At 58.0% G+C, this 16236-nt stretch overlaps 1 protein-coding gene across 1 annotated transcript in view; it reads left to right on the top strand.

Moving 5' to 3' along the window:
* Positions 1-15853, top strand: part of MOB3A (MOB kinase activator 3A) — a 50821-nt gene extending 34968 nt beyond the window's left edge. The window contains exons 4-7 of the mRNA XM_008589240.1: positions 3631-4003; positions 8809-8895; positions 9047-9154; positions 15606-15853. Coding sequence (XP_008587462.1) covers positions 3631-4003; positions 8809-8895; positions 9047-9154; positions 15606-15853 — 816 coding nt within the window. The remainder of the gene's footprint in view (positions 1-3630; positions 4004-8808; positions 8896-9046; positions 9155-15605) is intronic.
* The last annotated feature ends 383 nt before the right edge of the window (positions 15854-16236 follow it).

Below are 16236 nucleotides of genomic sequence, written 5' to 3'. Positions count from 1 at the left end.
GGCCAGTTAGCTCACTTGGGAGAGTGTGGTGCTGACAACACCAAGTCAAGGGTTGAGATCCTCTTACCGGTCATCTTTTTTAAAAAAAAAAAAAAACATCAGCTTCCCACCTGTAAAATGGAGATCACATGTACATATCATTAAGTGAAGCTGTGGTAGTTATTGGTCAGTTATTAATAATTAACCAGCTGTGTCAGTCAGCTATTCCTGCATGAGGAATTTCTACAAATGTAGCCATTTAAGACAACAGACGTTTATTGTCATCCACTTTCTGCAGGTCAGGAGTCTGAGCATGGTGTGGCTCGGGCTTAGCCAGGGCTGGGGTCTCATCTGAAGGCTCAACTGGGGAAGGGGCCACTCTCAGCTCCTCCCCTGTGGCCACTGCATCAAAGCCAGCAAGAGGGAGAGTTGGCAAGACAGTGTCACAATCTGAAGTGGCTTAATCCCAGACACATAATCATGAATATTTCATTGTCACCACCCATTTATGGGTCAGAAGTAGCCTCAGGCCCCACCCATGCTCAAGGGGCGGGGACCACACCAGGGCATGGCCACTAGGAGCCAGGTCTCATTGGCCACCTCAGTGTCTGTCCCTGCACGGACTGTCCAGCCTCTTCTCACTGAGTGGAAGTGACACTCCCGAATGTGGATAACCCAGGATGACCTCCCATCTCAAGGTTCTTAACTCCACCTCAGCTGTAGAATCCCTTCTGCCATGGAGGTGACATATCCACAGGACCTGGGGACTGGGACATGGCTGTCTTTGGGGAGCATTACCTGAGGATGTTCAAGGGGAGGGTGGACACCGAGCTCCTGTCCCTGGCATCCTCTGTCTGCACCTTTGTAGGCCCGACCCTCCTGCTGTCCCCCTGCACGGCTGACCACATCTGCTTCTGTCTCTCCCAAGCACCAGCTCCACATGTTCCCTGCTGCCTTCCTCTCTCAGTCCCCCCCTCCTGAGGCCCAAGCCCCTGCTTTCTAGGAGTGCAGGCCACACTCAGCCCGTGCACGTGCAGCATGGGCCACACGCCCCACTGGGCAGCAGGGATGCAGCGTGCTCTCGCCCACAGCTTCACCCTGGAGAACGTCGATGTCCCATCCACTGCAAGACGGTTCCCAGGGCAGGGCAGGGCAGTGGTGCTCATGAGAAGGGTGTTGGGGGCCGGCCTGTGGCTCACTCGGGAGAGTTACTTACACCATCCGCATCAGACCACAAGCTGCACAGACGCAGGGCTTAGCAGTCTCTCCTGCTGCCGGATGCCGGGGCCACACACACGGTAAATGCTCAGTGACGTGCTGGATGAATTCCGGTTGAATGCGTGAATGTTCGAGACAGTGGTGCTGTCAGGTGGTCGATGCTGCAGATACCTTCCCACGAGCTCGTTCTTGGCTTTGATTTAAGGGCTTTTGCTGTACAGAACTACAATGGTCCCTCGGTATCCTAGGGATTGAAGATTCCAGAATCCACAAAAGCTCAAGTCCCTGATATAATCCCCCACGGTGTCTGCATGTGACCCGCACGTCCTCCCATACGCTTGAAGTCACCTCTAGATGACTTGTCCTACCTAATACAGTGTAAATGCTATCTCGATAGTGCTGTGCTGCATTGTTAAAAGAATAGCGTTTAAGGAAATAATTGTTTAAGGGAAAAAAGTCTGTACCATACAGTACAGATGCAGTTTTTATTTCCTGAGTATTTTCAGTGTTCAGGTGGTTGAACCCACAGATACGAAGGGCCTGCTGTATTTTATTCTCATGGTGACAAATATTACCAGTTGTTTTTTCCCTGGTCTTGCTTTTCGTACGTGGTTTAAGATGCCCCTTTCCCCAGACTCTCAAGGATCTCCTCCTGCGTTTCCTTCTAATTGTTCTAGAATCTCACTTGTCTTACATCTGCAGGCCCGGGCTGCCCTAGTGGGACTCCCTGCAGAGTGAGTGACCCCTCCTGGGGGTCCCCACATGCCCACCGCTCCCAGTGATTCCATCCCTGCCGCACCCCAGGCCCTGCCGGCTGAGAAGCATGGCAGCCCCAGGCCCGGCCCTCTGCACTCATGGCCGCAGAACCAGGGCACCCCTGTAGGGCTACCACGGTCCCTGACCTCCAGGGGCCTCAGAGCCTTTCCTTGGGTGGCCAAGTGCATGTTCCTCCCCCTCAGGCCAGCACACAGGAAGCAAGAGACAGAGGGACTCAAGCCAGGGCAGGGAGTCCCCGCCAAGCCATGCTGGGGCCTGCCTGGGTGGGTGGCAGGGTGGGGACCCCGAGCTCTGGTAAGACACTGCCCCCCACTCCGAGTCCCCTGTCTCCGACCCCCTGAGTTCCTGTCCTCACCTCTTTCTCCTTTTCTTTTTTCCTGCCGGCCGGTCCAGGGGTCAAACCCCGCTCTTGGTGCCGTCGCACCGCGCTCCAGCCACCACGCTCCAGCCACCGCGCTCCAGCCACCACGCTCCAGCCACCGCGCTCAGAACAGCCTTTCTTTCTCATACTTTAACCTGTACTGTTTTATCCCAGTTTCGACACGTTACACACTCATTGCAAAAGTTGGAAGTGACTCAGAAATTTCTCACGTGGGCTGTGGAAGTCCCTGAAACCCCAAAGAGAACTGCCAGGAACATTTCGGTGTACAGTGGCCAGCGCTTTTCTTCTGTGTGAGCGTTAGATAGGGTTTTAGGAATGTTATTCACATGATACAAACAAAAATAGGTAACACCTATGCAAACATGTAAGATACATGTAAATATGAAACAGTAAAATTAACCCTTGTGGTTCCACATTCGATTTTTAAAATACAATATTGGCAATACTTAAGTACCCTCCAGAGGTACTTAACATAGAATACTTAGTACTTAATACAGAGTACCTCCAGGTGTACTTAATAGAGCACTTGGTACTTAATACAGAGTTTCTCCATATGTACTCAATACAGAAATTAGCACAATACAGAGTCCCTCCAAAGGTGCTTAATACACAGCTCTTAATACTTAAGAATACCTCTGAGGTGCTTAATGCAGACTACTTGGTTCTTAGCACAGAGTACCTCTAAAGGTGCTTAAACACTGCACTTAGTACCTAACACAGAGTAGTACTTCCAGAGGGTACTCAGAATTTAAGTACAAATTTATTGCTTCGTGTTTTCATCTGAACTGAGATGTGAAGAAACTGTAATATACACCCCAGATTTCAAAGACTTGGCTCAGAAAAAAGAATGTAAACTACCTCACGGATCATTTTTACGTTGATCACATATGGAAATGATAATATTTTGGCTTCACTGGGTTAGATTAACCGGATTACTAACATTAATCTCTTCTGTTTCTTTGCCTTTTTTTTTTTTTTTTAAGATGACTGGTAAGGGGATCTTAACCCCTGACATGGTGTTGTCAGCACCACACTCACCCAGTGAACTAACCGGCCATCCCTATGTGGGATCCGAACCCGGGGCCTTGGTGTTATCAGCACCGCACTCTCCCGAGTGAGCCACGGGCCTGCCCCTCTTTTTCCTTTTTTAAGATGAGGCTCCTGAACATTCACACATGCGGCTGGTCCGCGCCCACAGGGCGGATGCCCAAGTCCTTGAGCCATGAGGAGAATGCAAACCAGACCCCAGTGAGACGCCATTTCACGCCCCCCAGGATGGCTTTAAGCAGAAGACAGACAGTCACAGGGGCTGGCGGGACGTGGACAAAGTGCAGCCCTCCCTCTCGGCTGGCGGGAATGTAAACGGTGCCATCGCTATGGAAAACGGCCCGACAGTTCTTCAAAAAATTAAACACAGAATCACCATGCACTCCAGCACGTCCACTTCTAGGTATATGCTCAGGAGACGTGACGGGAGCGACTCAAGCGATGTGTGCACGCGCATGTGCACAGCAGCGTCACCCCTGATGGCCAAGAGGTGGAAGCAGCCAGGGTCCACCCACGGCGGAATGGGTGCCCCCGGCCTGGCCCCGCTGCACCCTGGAGTGTCACCACTCAGCCATGGCCCCCTCTGGGGAGGCAACGAGGGTAGGAAACAGGCACTACATAGTGAACATAACTTCCCTTTTTAAAAATTTTAAATTATGGTAAAATACACATAACATAAAATTTACTATTTTAATCATTTTTAAATGTGCAGGCCTGGCTGGTTGGCTCAGTTGGTTACAGCACAATCTTATAACACCAAGGTCAAGGGTTTGGATCCCCTACCAGTCAGCCACAGAAACACAGTTCCACGGCATTAGCCACGTCCACGTGGCTGTGCAGCCGTCACCACCATCATCTCCAGAACTTTCTCATCTTCCCAAAGTGAAACTCTGTCCCCATCAGCATCACCCCCACCCCTTCTCCCAGTCCCAGGCGATCACGAATCCACTTCCCGCCTCTGTGGATCGGCCTTTTCTGGACATTTCATGTAAATTGAGTCACACACTATGTGGCCTTTTGTGTCTGGCGTCTGTCACTGAGTGTGACGTGTTCAAGGCCCACCCACGTGGCAGCGTGTGTCAGAGCCTCGTTCCCATTCACGGCTGAGTGACGTTCCGGTGTGTGGACGGACCACACGGTGTTCCCCATTCATCCGTGGATGGACACTTGGACTGTTTCCACCTTTTGGTTGTTGTGAATCATGCTGCCATGAACATGGGTGCGGCCTTCCCATTTTTTTTTAAATAGAAAAGGAAAGGAAAGAAGCAAGAAAGAAAAAAAAGAAAATTCATTCCAGCTCGTGTGAAAACAGGCAAGGGAAAGGCAGGGAGCGAGGCAGAAAGAAACGCAGCCCTCGCACGTGCAGTGGGTGGAAGTGGAGCCGGTGGGCGGTTTTGAGCTGTTCAGGTGGTGGAGAAGGGCGGGGCAGGTACCAGCATCGCCCAGGAGTGACACCTGTCACAGGTTCCTGGGAGAGGCGGGATCCATCAGCCCAGCCACCAAAACACAGTGAGCAGCCAGGATGGCAATTTGTCACTGCAGCCACAGAAAACCAGTACATCACCTTCACCCACTTTAGTGGGTGAGGTTGTCTTGGTTTCCCACGGTGGCTGCACCACTGGGACAGGTGCGCTGGAGACCCACCTGGTCCAGGAGGTGGGTAGATGTGCCAGGTAGATGGGCCGGTCTGGCGCTGGGGCTGAAGCTCAAAAATCGTGTGCGTGTGTGCGCGTGTGTGTGTGCGTGTGTGTGTGTGTGTGTCCTGCGCTGGAGACCCACCTGGTCCAGGAGGTGGGTAGATGTGCCAGGTAGATGGGCCAGTCTGGCGCTGGGGCCGAAGCTCAAAAATCGTGTGCGTGTGTGCGCGTGTGTGTGTGCGTGTGTGTGTGTGTGTGTCCCCGCTGGCCAGTACGGGGATCCGAACCTTGACCTGCTGTTCTAACACTGCGCTCTAACCAGCTCAAAAATCTGAAATCTTCCCCTTGCAGGGAGCAGTTTCTGTTATGGCCAGTGCTGGGCACCTTGAGTTTGTCTTTGGGGGAGGAGGTGACTGGCAGCATTTGCAGAAGCCCATCCTGAAACTACCTGCTCAGGTGTCATCCAAGACACAGGTGACCTTAAACAAAGCAGCAGGTTTCTTGCATTTCTCAAAAGGGAGTATAGGTCCATAAACTCAGAGAAATGCTGGCTTCTTCTCGAGGAATAAGAAAGGAGTGTCTGAACCAGCCACGGGGGGATCAGGATTTAAGAGACAAGAGGAGGTAGCAGCGTAGGTGGGGGCCCGGGGTTGTGGCCCCACCGAGAGTCTTTCAACAGAAAGCGCTCCACAAAATATACCCGAGGGAGGTCCCCTTGGTGGGGGGCCATGTGAGGTGGGCACAGGGGTGCAGACGCTTCCTCCAGAAATGGGTCTGGCCCAGGGAAGGAGCCAGGGCCACGAAGGGGGTTTCTGGCCAGAACAAGGCTGCCGGGGAGGAAGCCAGGTCTGTGCCCGAGGCAGGACATTGGGGGACCCCCGGGGGTACCAGGGAAGGAAGGAAGAAAGCATGCTGCAGGGCCTGGTGTGGCAGGAAGGCGAGGGGTCCCCCTTGCTGGAGGGGGCTCCTATGGTTTCTCCAGCAGCTCCGGCAGCCCCCGAGGCACAGGGGACAGCCCAGTGGGTGCAGGCAGGGCATCCTTAATGATGTCATTTAAGGGGGACTGGCCGCGTGGTCTGGGCTGCAGGGGAAGAAGAGGACAGGAAGAGAGAGCTGGCAGGAGGCTCGGATTTGGGGTTCCCAGGAGGGCCGGAGGACAAGTTCAGACACTCTCAGGGTCTTGTGTATTTCTGTAATGATAAAAATGATCAGAATTGGGGAGACGTTTGTCAACGGACACAAGATTTCATTTAGAAGGGGAGCCTGCTTTCAACAGCTGTACTGTACATTATGGCTGCAGTTAATAGTATATTGTATCCTCGAAAACTGAGAGGAGATCTGAAGTGTTCTCAACACCAAAAGACGGTAAGGATGTAGCACGCCTTAAACAGTGCCGTCAGCCATCCGCAGGCAGCGACACGTCCTGTCGCACACCGCAGATGCACCGTAAACACATACCATGTTGACTTGCCCCTTAAAAAATAAATTAGATTTTTTAGAAATGAACAGATAAGGGCCGGCCCGGTGGCGCACTGCAATAGCGCGCCGCTTGGGAAGCGCGGCGGCGCTCCCGCCGAGGGTTTGGATCCCACATGCAGACTGGTTCCCGCTCACTGGCTGAGGGAGGCGCGGGAGCAACGCCGAGGGTTGCAATCCCGTTGCCGGTCCCGGTCCGGTGCGGGGGCGACACTGAGGGTTGCGATACGTTGCCGGACAAGGAAAAAGATAAAAAAAAAAAAGAAAGAAAAGAAATGAACAGATAAAAATCAAACTCAAGAAGAAATGAAGACCTTTAAAAAATCTCTCTTGAGGGATGTCAGAGACTCTGGCGGTTCGTAGGAGAGAGAAAGTCGTGCAGTCTTGGGTGGGCTGCAGACAGGGCACCCCAGGTCCCAGTGGGAGGGACGGACGTAGTGAAGTTGGGGTTCAGGATCCTGAGAAAAGCCTAAGAGACCCTGGGCTTGGAAGGATAACAGCCCCCAAAGATGTCCCCATCTTGGTCCCGAGGATCTGTGGATATGTCACCTCCCGTGGCAAAGGGACTCACTCTGCAGATGGGATGGATTTAAGGACCTTGAGATGGGAGGTCATCCTGGGTTACCCGGGGCCCAGTGTCCTCACAGGGTCCTCATAAGAGGGGGCAGGAGGTGATGGGAGGTCATCCTGGGTTACCCGGGGCCCAGTGTCCTCACAGGGTCCTCATAAGAGGGGGCAGGAGGGTCAGAGGCAGAGACTGGAAGACGCTGCACTGCTGGCTTTGCAGACGGAGGAAGGGACCACACACCGAGGGCTGTGGGCGCCTCTAGAAGCTGGGAAAGGAGGACAGGGGTCCTGCCCTGGAGCCTCCAGGAGGGACCAGCCCCGCCCACAGCTTGCCTTTGGACTTTGGCCCTGCAGAACTACAGACAGTAAATGTGTGTTGTTTTAAGCTGGTAAGTTTGTGGTGTTTTGGCACAGCAGCCACAGGAGATTCACACACCCCATCCAGACTGCTCCAGCCCATATCTGAGGACATGGAATGACAATTTCCTGCCCACTGTGACCATCCCAGGAGCAGCTACAGAAAAAGAGATGGCTTTCCCTGGGACCTGTCTCCCTGACCCCCAGGAGACAGATGGCCTGTCCCAGCGACACCTCTGTAAACCCCGCAGAATCCTAGACATGTAGGCAAGCTTCCCGCGGGCCTGGGGCCCAGGGATGTGTGGAGACCAGGGACCCTGCCCCAGGTAATCACCCCCCATGTCCCCAAACCTCGGGCTTCTCCATGGCTGGACCATGCACCCTTCAGATGCCACCCCCATTCTTCAGGGCCAGCCTTGGCAGGGCCTGGCCCTCCAACATATCCCCTCCCCAAGGATCACCCTTGGGGGCACTCTGGGGTTGGGCCCGGGGGCTGCCAGGTGAGGGTCACTGCCCACGCCATGGGTCAGCCAATGTCCTTTTTGCCCCTCATTTGTGATTCCCCGACCAGGACCCACTGAGAGTGGAGCAGAGGGCCCGCCTGAGGTGGGGGGACATTGGGGTTGTGGCTGCTGCCCCGCAGAGTCCACTGGGGTGTCAGATCTTCGCCACCTCCCTTCCCTGCCCTTTCTGGTGGCGATAGTGGCCTAGCATTGAATACTGAGACCTGGGCGCCCAACCCTCCCGACTCCCTCCAGCAGGAGCAGGGATCCCTGGCCACATGTGCTGGCTCAGGTCCCCAGGCCTGGGGTCCCCTCCCAGCTCCCCCGACCCGCCCGTGGCTACGGCTGGGCCGGCCTCCCTTCTGGGGCGCCGCGCTCCCTTGCGCCCCGCAGAGGGGCCAGCTGCTGCCCACGGTCCAGGTGCATACCGTGGGCGCCGCATAAGAGCAGGGGCGCCTGTCGGGGAAGCAGCGGGCTCTGGATGCCAGTGTACATGCCTGGGGAAACTGAGGCTAGGGAGACTGCAGCCTGGCACGAAGGCACACAGCTGGGCAAAGGAGGAGGTGGGGCTCAGCCCGGCCCACTGCCCTGACCCCCCAACCAGGGATGCAGCCTCCGCTCAGGACCCGTGAAGCACGGTCCCTTTAAGGAGGGCACGGCTCTGCTCGCACGGCCCCAGCAACAACCATCCCATTGGCTGGAGCGCGGGCCCTGGCCACGCCCCACATGCTTAGTACTTAGAATCCTATTGGTCTACCTCTCGGGCCCCGCCTTCCACGCGCTAGGAGCCCGGGCGCCTTGCCAGGATCGATGACGCAACGCGTTGCCCCGGCAACCGCTCCGCCCCACCCCACTCACCCCCCAGGGCAGAGGGGCTGTGCGCTCGAGACAGTGCGCAGGCGCGCGGCCGCCGTGGGCACCCGGAGGCGGCGCCGCGGGGACCTCACTCCAGGTGGGGGTCCCGAAGTGGGGACAGGGCGGGAGGCCGGCCAGAGGTTCCACCGATGTCAGAGGCGCCGGATCACACTCCAAGCAGCCAGTCAGCTGGAGGATTTGGCGACACAGCAGGTCCACCCCCGGTCCTGCCCCGGCTCCGTCCGCAGGAGAAACCTACAGCCCGGGAGCCCGGGATGAGAGGCCACCCCCGCCCCCTGGACACATCTCCCTGTCCTCAGCCTGTGGCATTCCGGAGTCCTGGCCAGGACGCCCAGGTCAGCCTCCTGCCAGCCTGGCTGGACGTGCCTCACTTTCCCCATCTGCAAAATGGGAACTTCAGGATGCCACGGGTATTAGGGGCTGTCCGCGTCTCCTGTGGCTGCTGTGATTCTCTCACACTCTGGAGGTCACTAGTCCAACACGGTTCTCACTGGGCTAAAGTCAAGGTGTGGGCAGGGCTGGTCCCTCCTGGAGGTTCCAGGGCAGGACCTGTGTCCTCCTTTCCCAGCTTCTGGAGGCGCCCGCAGCCCTCGGCGCATGGTCCCTTCCTCTGTCTGCAAAGCCAGCAGCGCAACGTCTTTGTCTCTGCCTCTGACCCTCCTGCCCCCTCTTATGAGGACCCTGTGAGGACACTGGGCCCCCAGGTAACCCAGGATGACCTCCTACCCCCAGGCCCTTAAATCCATCCCATCTGCAGAGTCCCTTCTGCTATGGAAAGTACCATGGCCGGGCCCCTCCCCAGATCTGCACATGTACCCTGAAACTCCCCCTCAAAACTAGGGCCCTTTTACATAATATCCCATGTCCCCGCCAAGAAGCAGGTCGGCTGGGACTTTGAGACCAGTCTCCCCTAATGTCCCCGAGAGCCACCTGGGTGTCCACTGGGCCCCAAGGGAGAGTACTAACTCCTTCTGAGGAAGTGGAGTGACCAGCCAAGTGCCTTGTCTGTGGTCACTGGGGCAGGATGGTGGCCTACCACCATCTGGGCTAGCCCTGCCCAACCATATGGCCCTGCCCCCACACCTCCCTTGGGGACTGTGCAGTGACTGACCCTCAGGGAGGAGGGACGTGTACAGCACTAACCCCAGCCACAGCAGGGCAGGCCGGGCAGCCGCAAGCTCCTGGCCACACCCACTCCTGCCCCCAGCAGACAGCGGGCCCTGGCTCCGTCCCCGGGACTGCTGAGCCACTGGAATGGAGCGAGCCATGAGTCAGCCAGCAGGAAGGGCCACTTACAGCCACTTGCATCAGATGTTCCTGTCGTGTGGCCTCACAGCCAGAGGCCCCAGTCCAACGGGGGGCCCAAGATGACCCTGTCCCATGCCCCTCACTTATCTGGCAACCCTCCTAGGGCTGTGGTTCTTGTCCCTGGAGGGTCGGACAGGTTGGAAACATGTGGTGAGGGTGGGGGCCAGGCCCTGGATCCTGACTGCACCTGCCCCCAAACCCACAGCCACCCCAGTCCAAGTGCTGACCCTGAGCCTTGGGGTGCTGGGATCCAGACTTCTCCCACACCAGCTCAGTGTCTGAGGGCCAGCCCTGAGCCCCCTCTGAGCCTTGCGTGCCTGGCTCTGAGCAGAGCAGGAGGGAACCCAGATGTCCCCTGAAAGGCACAGGCTTATGAGGATACTGCAGAGGTCCCAGCACCAGCCCCACAGTGCCCAGCCCCATTACACGCACGTGTGCACACACAGGCAGGTGTGTGCACAGGCCTCATGCCCACACATGCACATGGTTTGCCCTACAGTGACCCAGGTTTGGTGCCTTTCTAAGTGTGCGTGCCTGCCTTCACGGGCACACATGTACACACCGCAATCTGCTCACACACATACCCCACAAACTTTTTTCTACTGGGGGGAAAGGCCTTTACCATCACCCCCAGTAGCGTTGCCACCTAAAATACAGAATGCCCAGCTAACTTTGAATTTCAGGTACGCAATGAATAATTGCTTATGCCTAGGAAATACTGAAGCATAGGGTTTATTTATGCTTAGGTATTCACTGAAAAGTTATTTATGGGAAATACAAATTTAATTGGACCTCTTATGTTTTTATTTGCTAAATCTGGTAGCCCTATCTGCTCGGTTGTGGAGGCCCTGAGCTGCCCTGCAGTCCCCTAGATACTGCCCAGGGAGTGACCTCTGGGTTACAGGACCCCATGGCTCCAGCCACCTGGCCAGGCCCAAAGAGGGGTGGTCAGAGTGGCTATAACCCAGCCCGCCCACCTCCCCCTGGCTCAAGGGAGGCAGGAGAAGCAGAGGCCCAGGGCTGCCTCATCAGGACCCACCTGGGCGCCTCCACTGAGGGTTGGGGGAGACCCTATGTAGTGGATTGAATTATTGTCCCCCCAAAACTCCCTGAAGCTTGAATTGTGTCCCCCAAGTTTTAAAGGAGAGAGATGAGAATCTGTCTGTCTCTCTGCTTCCACCGTCTTCCAATGTGAGACCCCTGGGTCACTGTCGCCACCACCAGATGGACTTTGGACTTCCCAGCCTCAGAAATTGTAAAGCAATAAATTTCATTTTCTTTATAAATCACCCAGTTCAGTGTACTTTATTATAAGCAACAAAAACGGACTAATACACCCTCCATATGACATAGGCTGAAAAATCACCCTGCAGGGCCGGCCCGGTGGCGCACTGCTACAGTGCGCCGCTTGGGAGCGCGGTGGCGCTCCTGCCGAGGGTTCGGATCCCACATACAGACCGGTTCCCGCTCACTGGCTGAGCGAGGTGTGGGAGCAACACCGAGGGTTGCGATCCCGTTGCCGGTCCCGGTCCGGTATGGGCGCGACACTGAGGGTTGCGATCCATTGCCGGACACGAAAAAAGACAAAAAGGAAAAAAAAATCACCCTGCAGCGACAAGGGGCTTCTCAGGGGCTGCAAGAGTGGAGACTGCTCAGAGGCTTGGAGCCCCCGGGGTCCACCCTGCAAGAACGAGCTCATCCTTGAGCATTCTGAACACCCCAGGCCACTCTGCCAGGGCTCTAGGCTGGGCCTGCTCGGGGGTCCCCTGATGGGAAGAGGGGCCCAGTGTCGGGCACCGTCCAGACGACCAGCTGAGATCTCTGGTGTGAAGACAGGCTGGAAGAACAGTGGACACACGTGAGGGCCATGGGGATGGCAAGCAGGGGACAGAGGCAGAGACATTGGTAGAGACACCTCAGCCAGAACATGAGCTGCGGGGCTTGGAGGACCCCGGAGCCCACCCACCTGCCCACCTGCCCTGAAGGTCACCCTCCCCGGGCCTGATCTGCTACCAGTGCGCCCCAAAACAGGACCTCATGGGGGTCAAGGCCCTGCTAGGGTCAACTCTCACCTGCCCCCAGGTAATGACCCCTGCTGGTGCCCAGGTGGGGAGAGGGCAGGGGGCGCCCAGGGGAGAAGCCAGGAGGTCGAGTCTGGATGTGGAGGACACGCTGGCCTCAAGGCCCAGGTCCCAGCCCTGCCTTAAAGGAGCCTCAGCCCCTCTGGCAGTCACCCCAGCCCTTCACAGCCTTAGTCAGGTGCACCTGGGCCTGAGGGGCTTGGCTTGGCCCTGCTGAGACACCCCAGGACAAGAAGCCACGACTGAGCCCAGACTCAGGCCTGGGAGGGCTCCTCAGGCCAGCGAGGGAGGCCGGGCAGGGCGAGGGGAGAGAAAGCAGCCACGGGCCACTGCTACCATCCCCCACCCCTGGTCAGGCCCCGGGTGACCTGGGAACAGTTAGTTCCAAGCCAGGCCAGCTCTAGGCAGCTGGGTGAACAGGGGCATCTGGGGACCCTCAGTGTGTGGGGCACGGCGGAGCAGGGAGGGCTTGGGGGCACTTTCAGGTGGGGGGTTGTTAGTGGTGAAGCTGGTGCTGGAGCGGGGCTGGGGCTGAGCTGCAGGGGGAAGGGGAGATGAGAGCCTGGGAGCCGGGAATGGCTCCGACCCATGCCGGGTGCTGGCACCCCCTCCTTTCCTGTTTGTTCTCCTTTGGGGGGCCAGTGCCTCCCAGAGCCTACTCCCTGCTCTGGTGGCTTCAGGCTGGTCCCCAGCCCCCCAGGGCGATCCTAGGCCCCCCAGGATCCTTTGGGGGGAATCCTGGCCCTGTGCCCTACCCATCCAGCCCACTGGTTCTGTGTCCACCTGTCCTTCGCCCTGGCTGGCCCAGCCCAGGCCACACTGTGTGAGATCAGAGGAAACAGGCCAGGGCTCAGGCAGGTGGAGTCTCCTGCCAGGCAGCTGAGGTCTCCCTCCCAGAGGCGAAGGGAGAGGTGGGAAGGGGGTGCCAGGCCAGGCTTCTGTGCTTCCCCAGCCCACTGCCCCTCTGCTGGGGAGGCCTCTGGGTGCCCCGTGCCTCTGAGAGTTTGACTTGCAAACAGGACCTCTGAGGAAGGATGGGTGTCTGGCTGGCAGCTGGCCCATAGCAGGCCAGTGCAGGGCTGAGAACTGGCAGCACGCGGGCCTGGGCACAGTGCAGGCACCAGTGGCCACCCCCACCCCAGCACAGGCCAAGTGTTGCAAACAGGACCTCTGAGGAAGGATGGGTGTCTGGCTGGCAGCTGGCCCATAGCAGGCCAGTGCAGGGCTGAGAACTGGCAACACGCGGGCCTGGGCACAGTGCAGGCACCAGTGGCCACCCCCACCCCAGCACAGGCCAAGTGCTCATCCAGGGGGATCTCCAACCCGTCCTGTTCCACGGGACAAGCACTGACCGCATGATCCTATCTGTACATTCCAGGAGACCTGCGTGTCCACGCACCCGTGCACAGACACACACGTGCATGCACGTGTGCTGCAGGATGTGCACAGAAATCCACATGTGTGTGCCCCGGTCCCCCCGTAGCACCCCCACAAGTGTGCTCCACTCACAGCCCCACCTCCTCACACTAGAGGCATGTTGCAGGACTTGGCTCGCCTGGTGGGTAGAAGCAGGGGAATCTTGTCTGGGTGACCCTGCCCCACCAAGAGACACTGGGCAATGTCTGGGGACACTGTGGCTGTCATGACTGGGGCGTGCTCCTGACATGGAGTGGGTTAGGGCCAGGGACGCTGCTCAGCACCTGCAGTGCCCAGGATGGCCCCAGCACAGGGGATGACCCAGCCCCAAAAGTCCACAGTGCTGAGGGGGAGAGACCCTGAGTGGAAAGATACCAGAGCCAGGAGCTGTCTTCCTGTCTCTGATCTTCCTCAGTTTCCCCACCTGCAGCATAAGGCTCCTGAAGGGACCCACCTGTAGCCCATGTGAAGGGGTGGCAGTCCTGTGAGCAGCGTCCAGCACAGGCCCCAGCTCCAGCTTTGGAACAGATCTGCCCCAGCCGGCCAGGCTACCGCACCAGGTTTTACTGCCCAGTACCCAAGCTTGGCTGTACTTACAGCCAAGGCTTCCTACTGGAGTAGGGCGGCCCTAACACAACGACTAGTGCCCTTGTAAGAAGAGGAGACACTAGGCCGGCCCGTGGCTCACTCGGTAGAGTGCGGTGCTGATAACACCAAGGCCACGGGTTTGGATCCTATATAGGGATGGCCGGTTAGCTCACTGGCTGAGCGTGGTGCTGACAACACCAGGCCAAGGGTTGAGATCCCCTTACCGGTCATCCTTTGAAAAAAAAAAAAAAAAAAAAAAAAAAGAAGAGGAGACACTGAAATACAGGGAGGACAACGGTGTGCAGACAAAGGCAGGGACCGGAGGGACACGGCCATGAGCCAAGAGACGCCTGGAGCCCCAGGAGCTGGAAGAGGCGGGAAGGACCCTCCCCTGGAGTCTCCAGAGGGAGCGCAGCCCTGCCACACCTGAATCTCAGCCTTCTGGCCTCCAGGACTGTGAGAGCATACACTTCTGTTGTTTCAAGCTGTCCCTTTTGTGGTCCTTTGTTACAGCAGCCCCGGCAAGCTCGTACAGTTACACAATCCCTGCAGGCACGTGCACACACACACGCACGGAGGCACGCTCCAACACGTCTTTCTTTTAAACAATATTGAAATATATCGTTCTGGCTCTGGACACGCGGTGGACGGGTCTGAGCTCTCATAGAGCTGACATTCTGGGGAGGTGCAGTGGCCCATACAGAAGCCCACGTGTGGTTCAGCGAAGCCTGACCCTTGCACGGGACACCTAGTGGTGACCACAAACACACAGAAGCCAGGGTGGGAGGGGACGGCCAGGTGAGGAGAATGTGGGGAGGACAAGGAGGGACTTGAGGCCTCTCCTGGACAGGCAGGGCTAGCAGCCCCACCCCAGGCACCTGGAGCCAACGTGTGTGTCTATACTCACACACGCGAGTGCACACACAGGGCAGGGGGTGTTGGGGCTTGTGGATGTCTGTCCCCCTACAACTTAGGGCTACACAAGGGCTGGGAAGCTCCCCGCAGGCTCCTCCAAATGCCCTGGGATTAGCTGAGGCCAGGCCTCCTTGCCCTTGTGCCCTGAGCAGTGGACCTGGAGGCAAGTAGACAGAGTCTGCCCAGCGGGGAAGGGGACCATCCAGCCCAGGTCAGGGGGCTCCAGCCTCTCTGAGCTCAGGGCCCAGTTGGGGGACAGCGGGGATAGGCTGTGGGAAGCTTCTGGAAGGACAAGCTGGGGCCTAGAGAAGAGGAACGGCCCACCCGCGTGGTGACCCCCGCGTGTGCCCAAGGCGCGGGGCCTGGTGAGGACTCGGAACCGGGCGCTGCAGGGTTAGGGAGCAGGACCAGCTCAGGAAGGGCTCGTTGTGCTTCAGCTCCTGTTCTGGCCACCCCCACCCCTTGGGCTCTTTCCCAGTCAGTCTGGAGTCCAAGTTCCTCCTGAAGCTCTCTTCCAGGACTGAGGAAGGGTCCTTCACAGCTCTCAGTCCCCAGTCCTCCTCTGGTCCCTGCCAGCAACGGGGCAAACGCTTGCGGATCTCCCTGGGGGAGGTGGCTGCTGCCTGGGCAGGGGTGGACCAGCTAGGGCAGGAAGAGGATGACGGTGGCCGGTCCCCCAGCACTAGGAGGGAGCGGCTGGGCCCCGAAGCGTGTTGGGGTTCGTGAGGGAAACAGCTGGGGCCAGCATCGGGGGAGGTGCAAGAGGGAGTCATGGCAGGTTCTAGAGCGGGGGCATCGCCCAAAGGAGTCAGTGTAGTCCAGGCCCTGGCCGGCAGGCCGGGGGAGTTTCCTTGCGTAAAGCCAGATGACAGGACCCGGCTCAGTGCCAGGGTCTCACAGGTCCCCGAGCCTCGCACAGCCCAGAGCAGGACAACGCCCGCGCCCTCCGGCCGGCACGCCCCCTGGGGTCCATCCCCAAAGGCCCCGCGCGCCACACTGCGCAGGCGCGCGCAAGCAGGCGCAGACACGCCCCTTGTCTGGACTGCGCAGCCGCACTGGGCTTCCCAGGCCCTTCCACGCTCCGCCCCCGCCGCGCACGGAGGGCGTGT

This window comes from Galeopterus variegatus, unplaced genomic scaffold (genome assembly GCF_000696425.1).
Source record: "Galeopterus variegatus unplaced genomic scaffold, G_variegatus-3.0.2 Scaffold5326, whole genome shotgun sequence".
Classification (NCBI taxonomy): Eukaryota; Metazoa; Chordata; class Mammalia; order Dermoptera; family Cynocephalidae; genus Galeopterus; species Galeopterus variegatus.
This window is presented reverse-complemented; position numbering and strand designations above follow the sequence as displayed.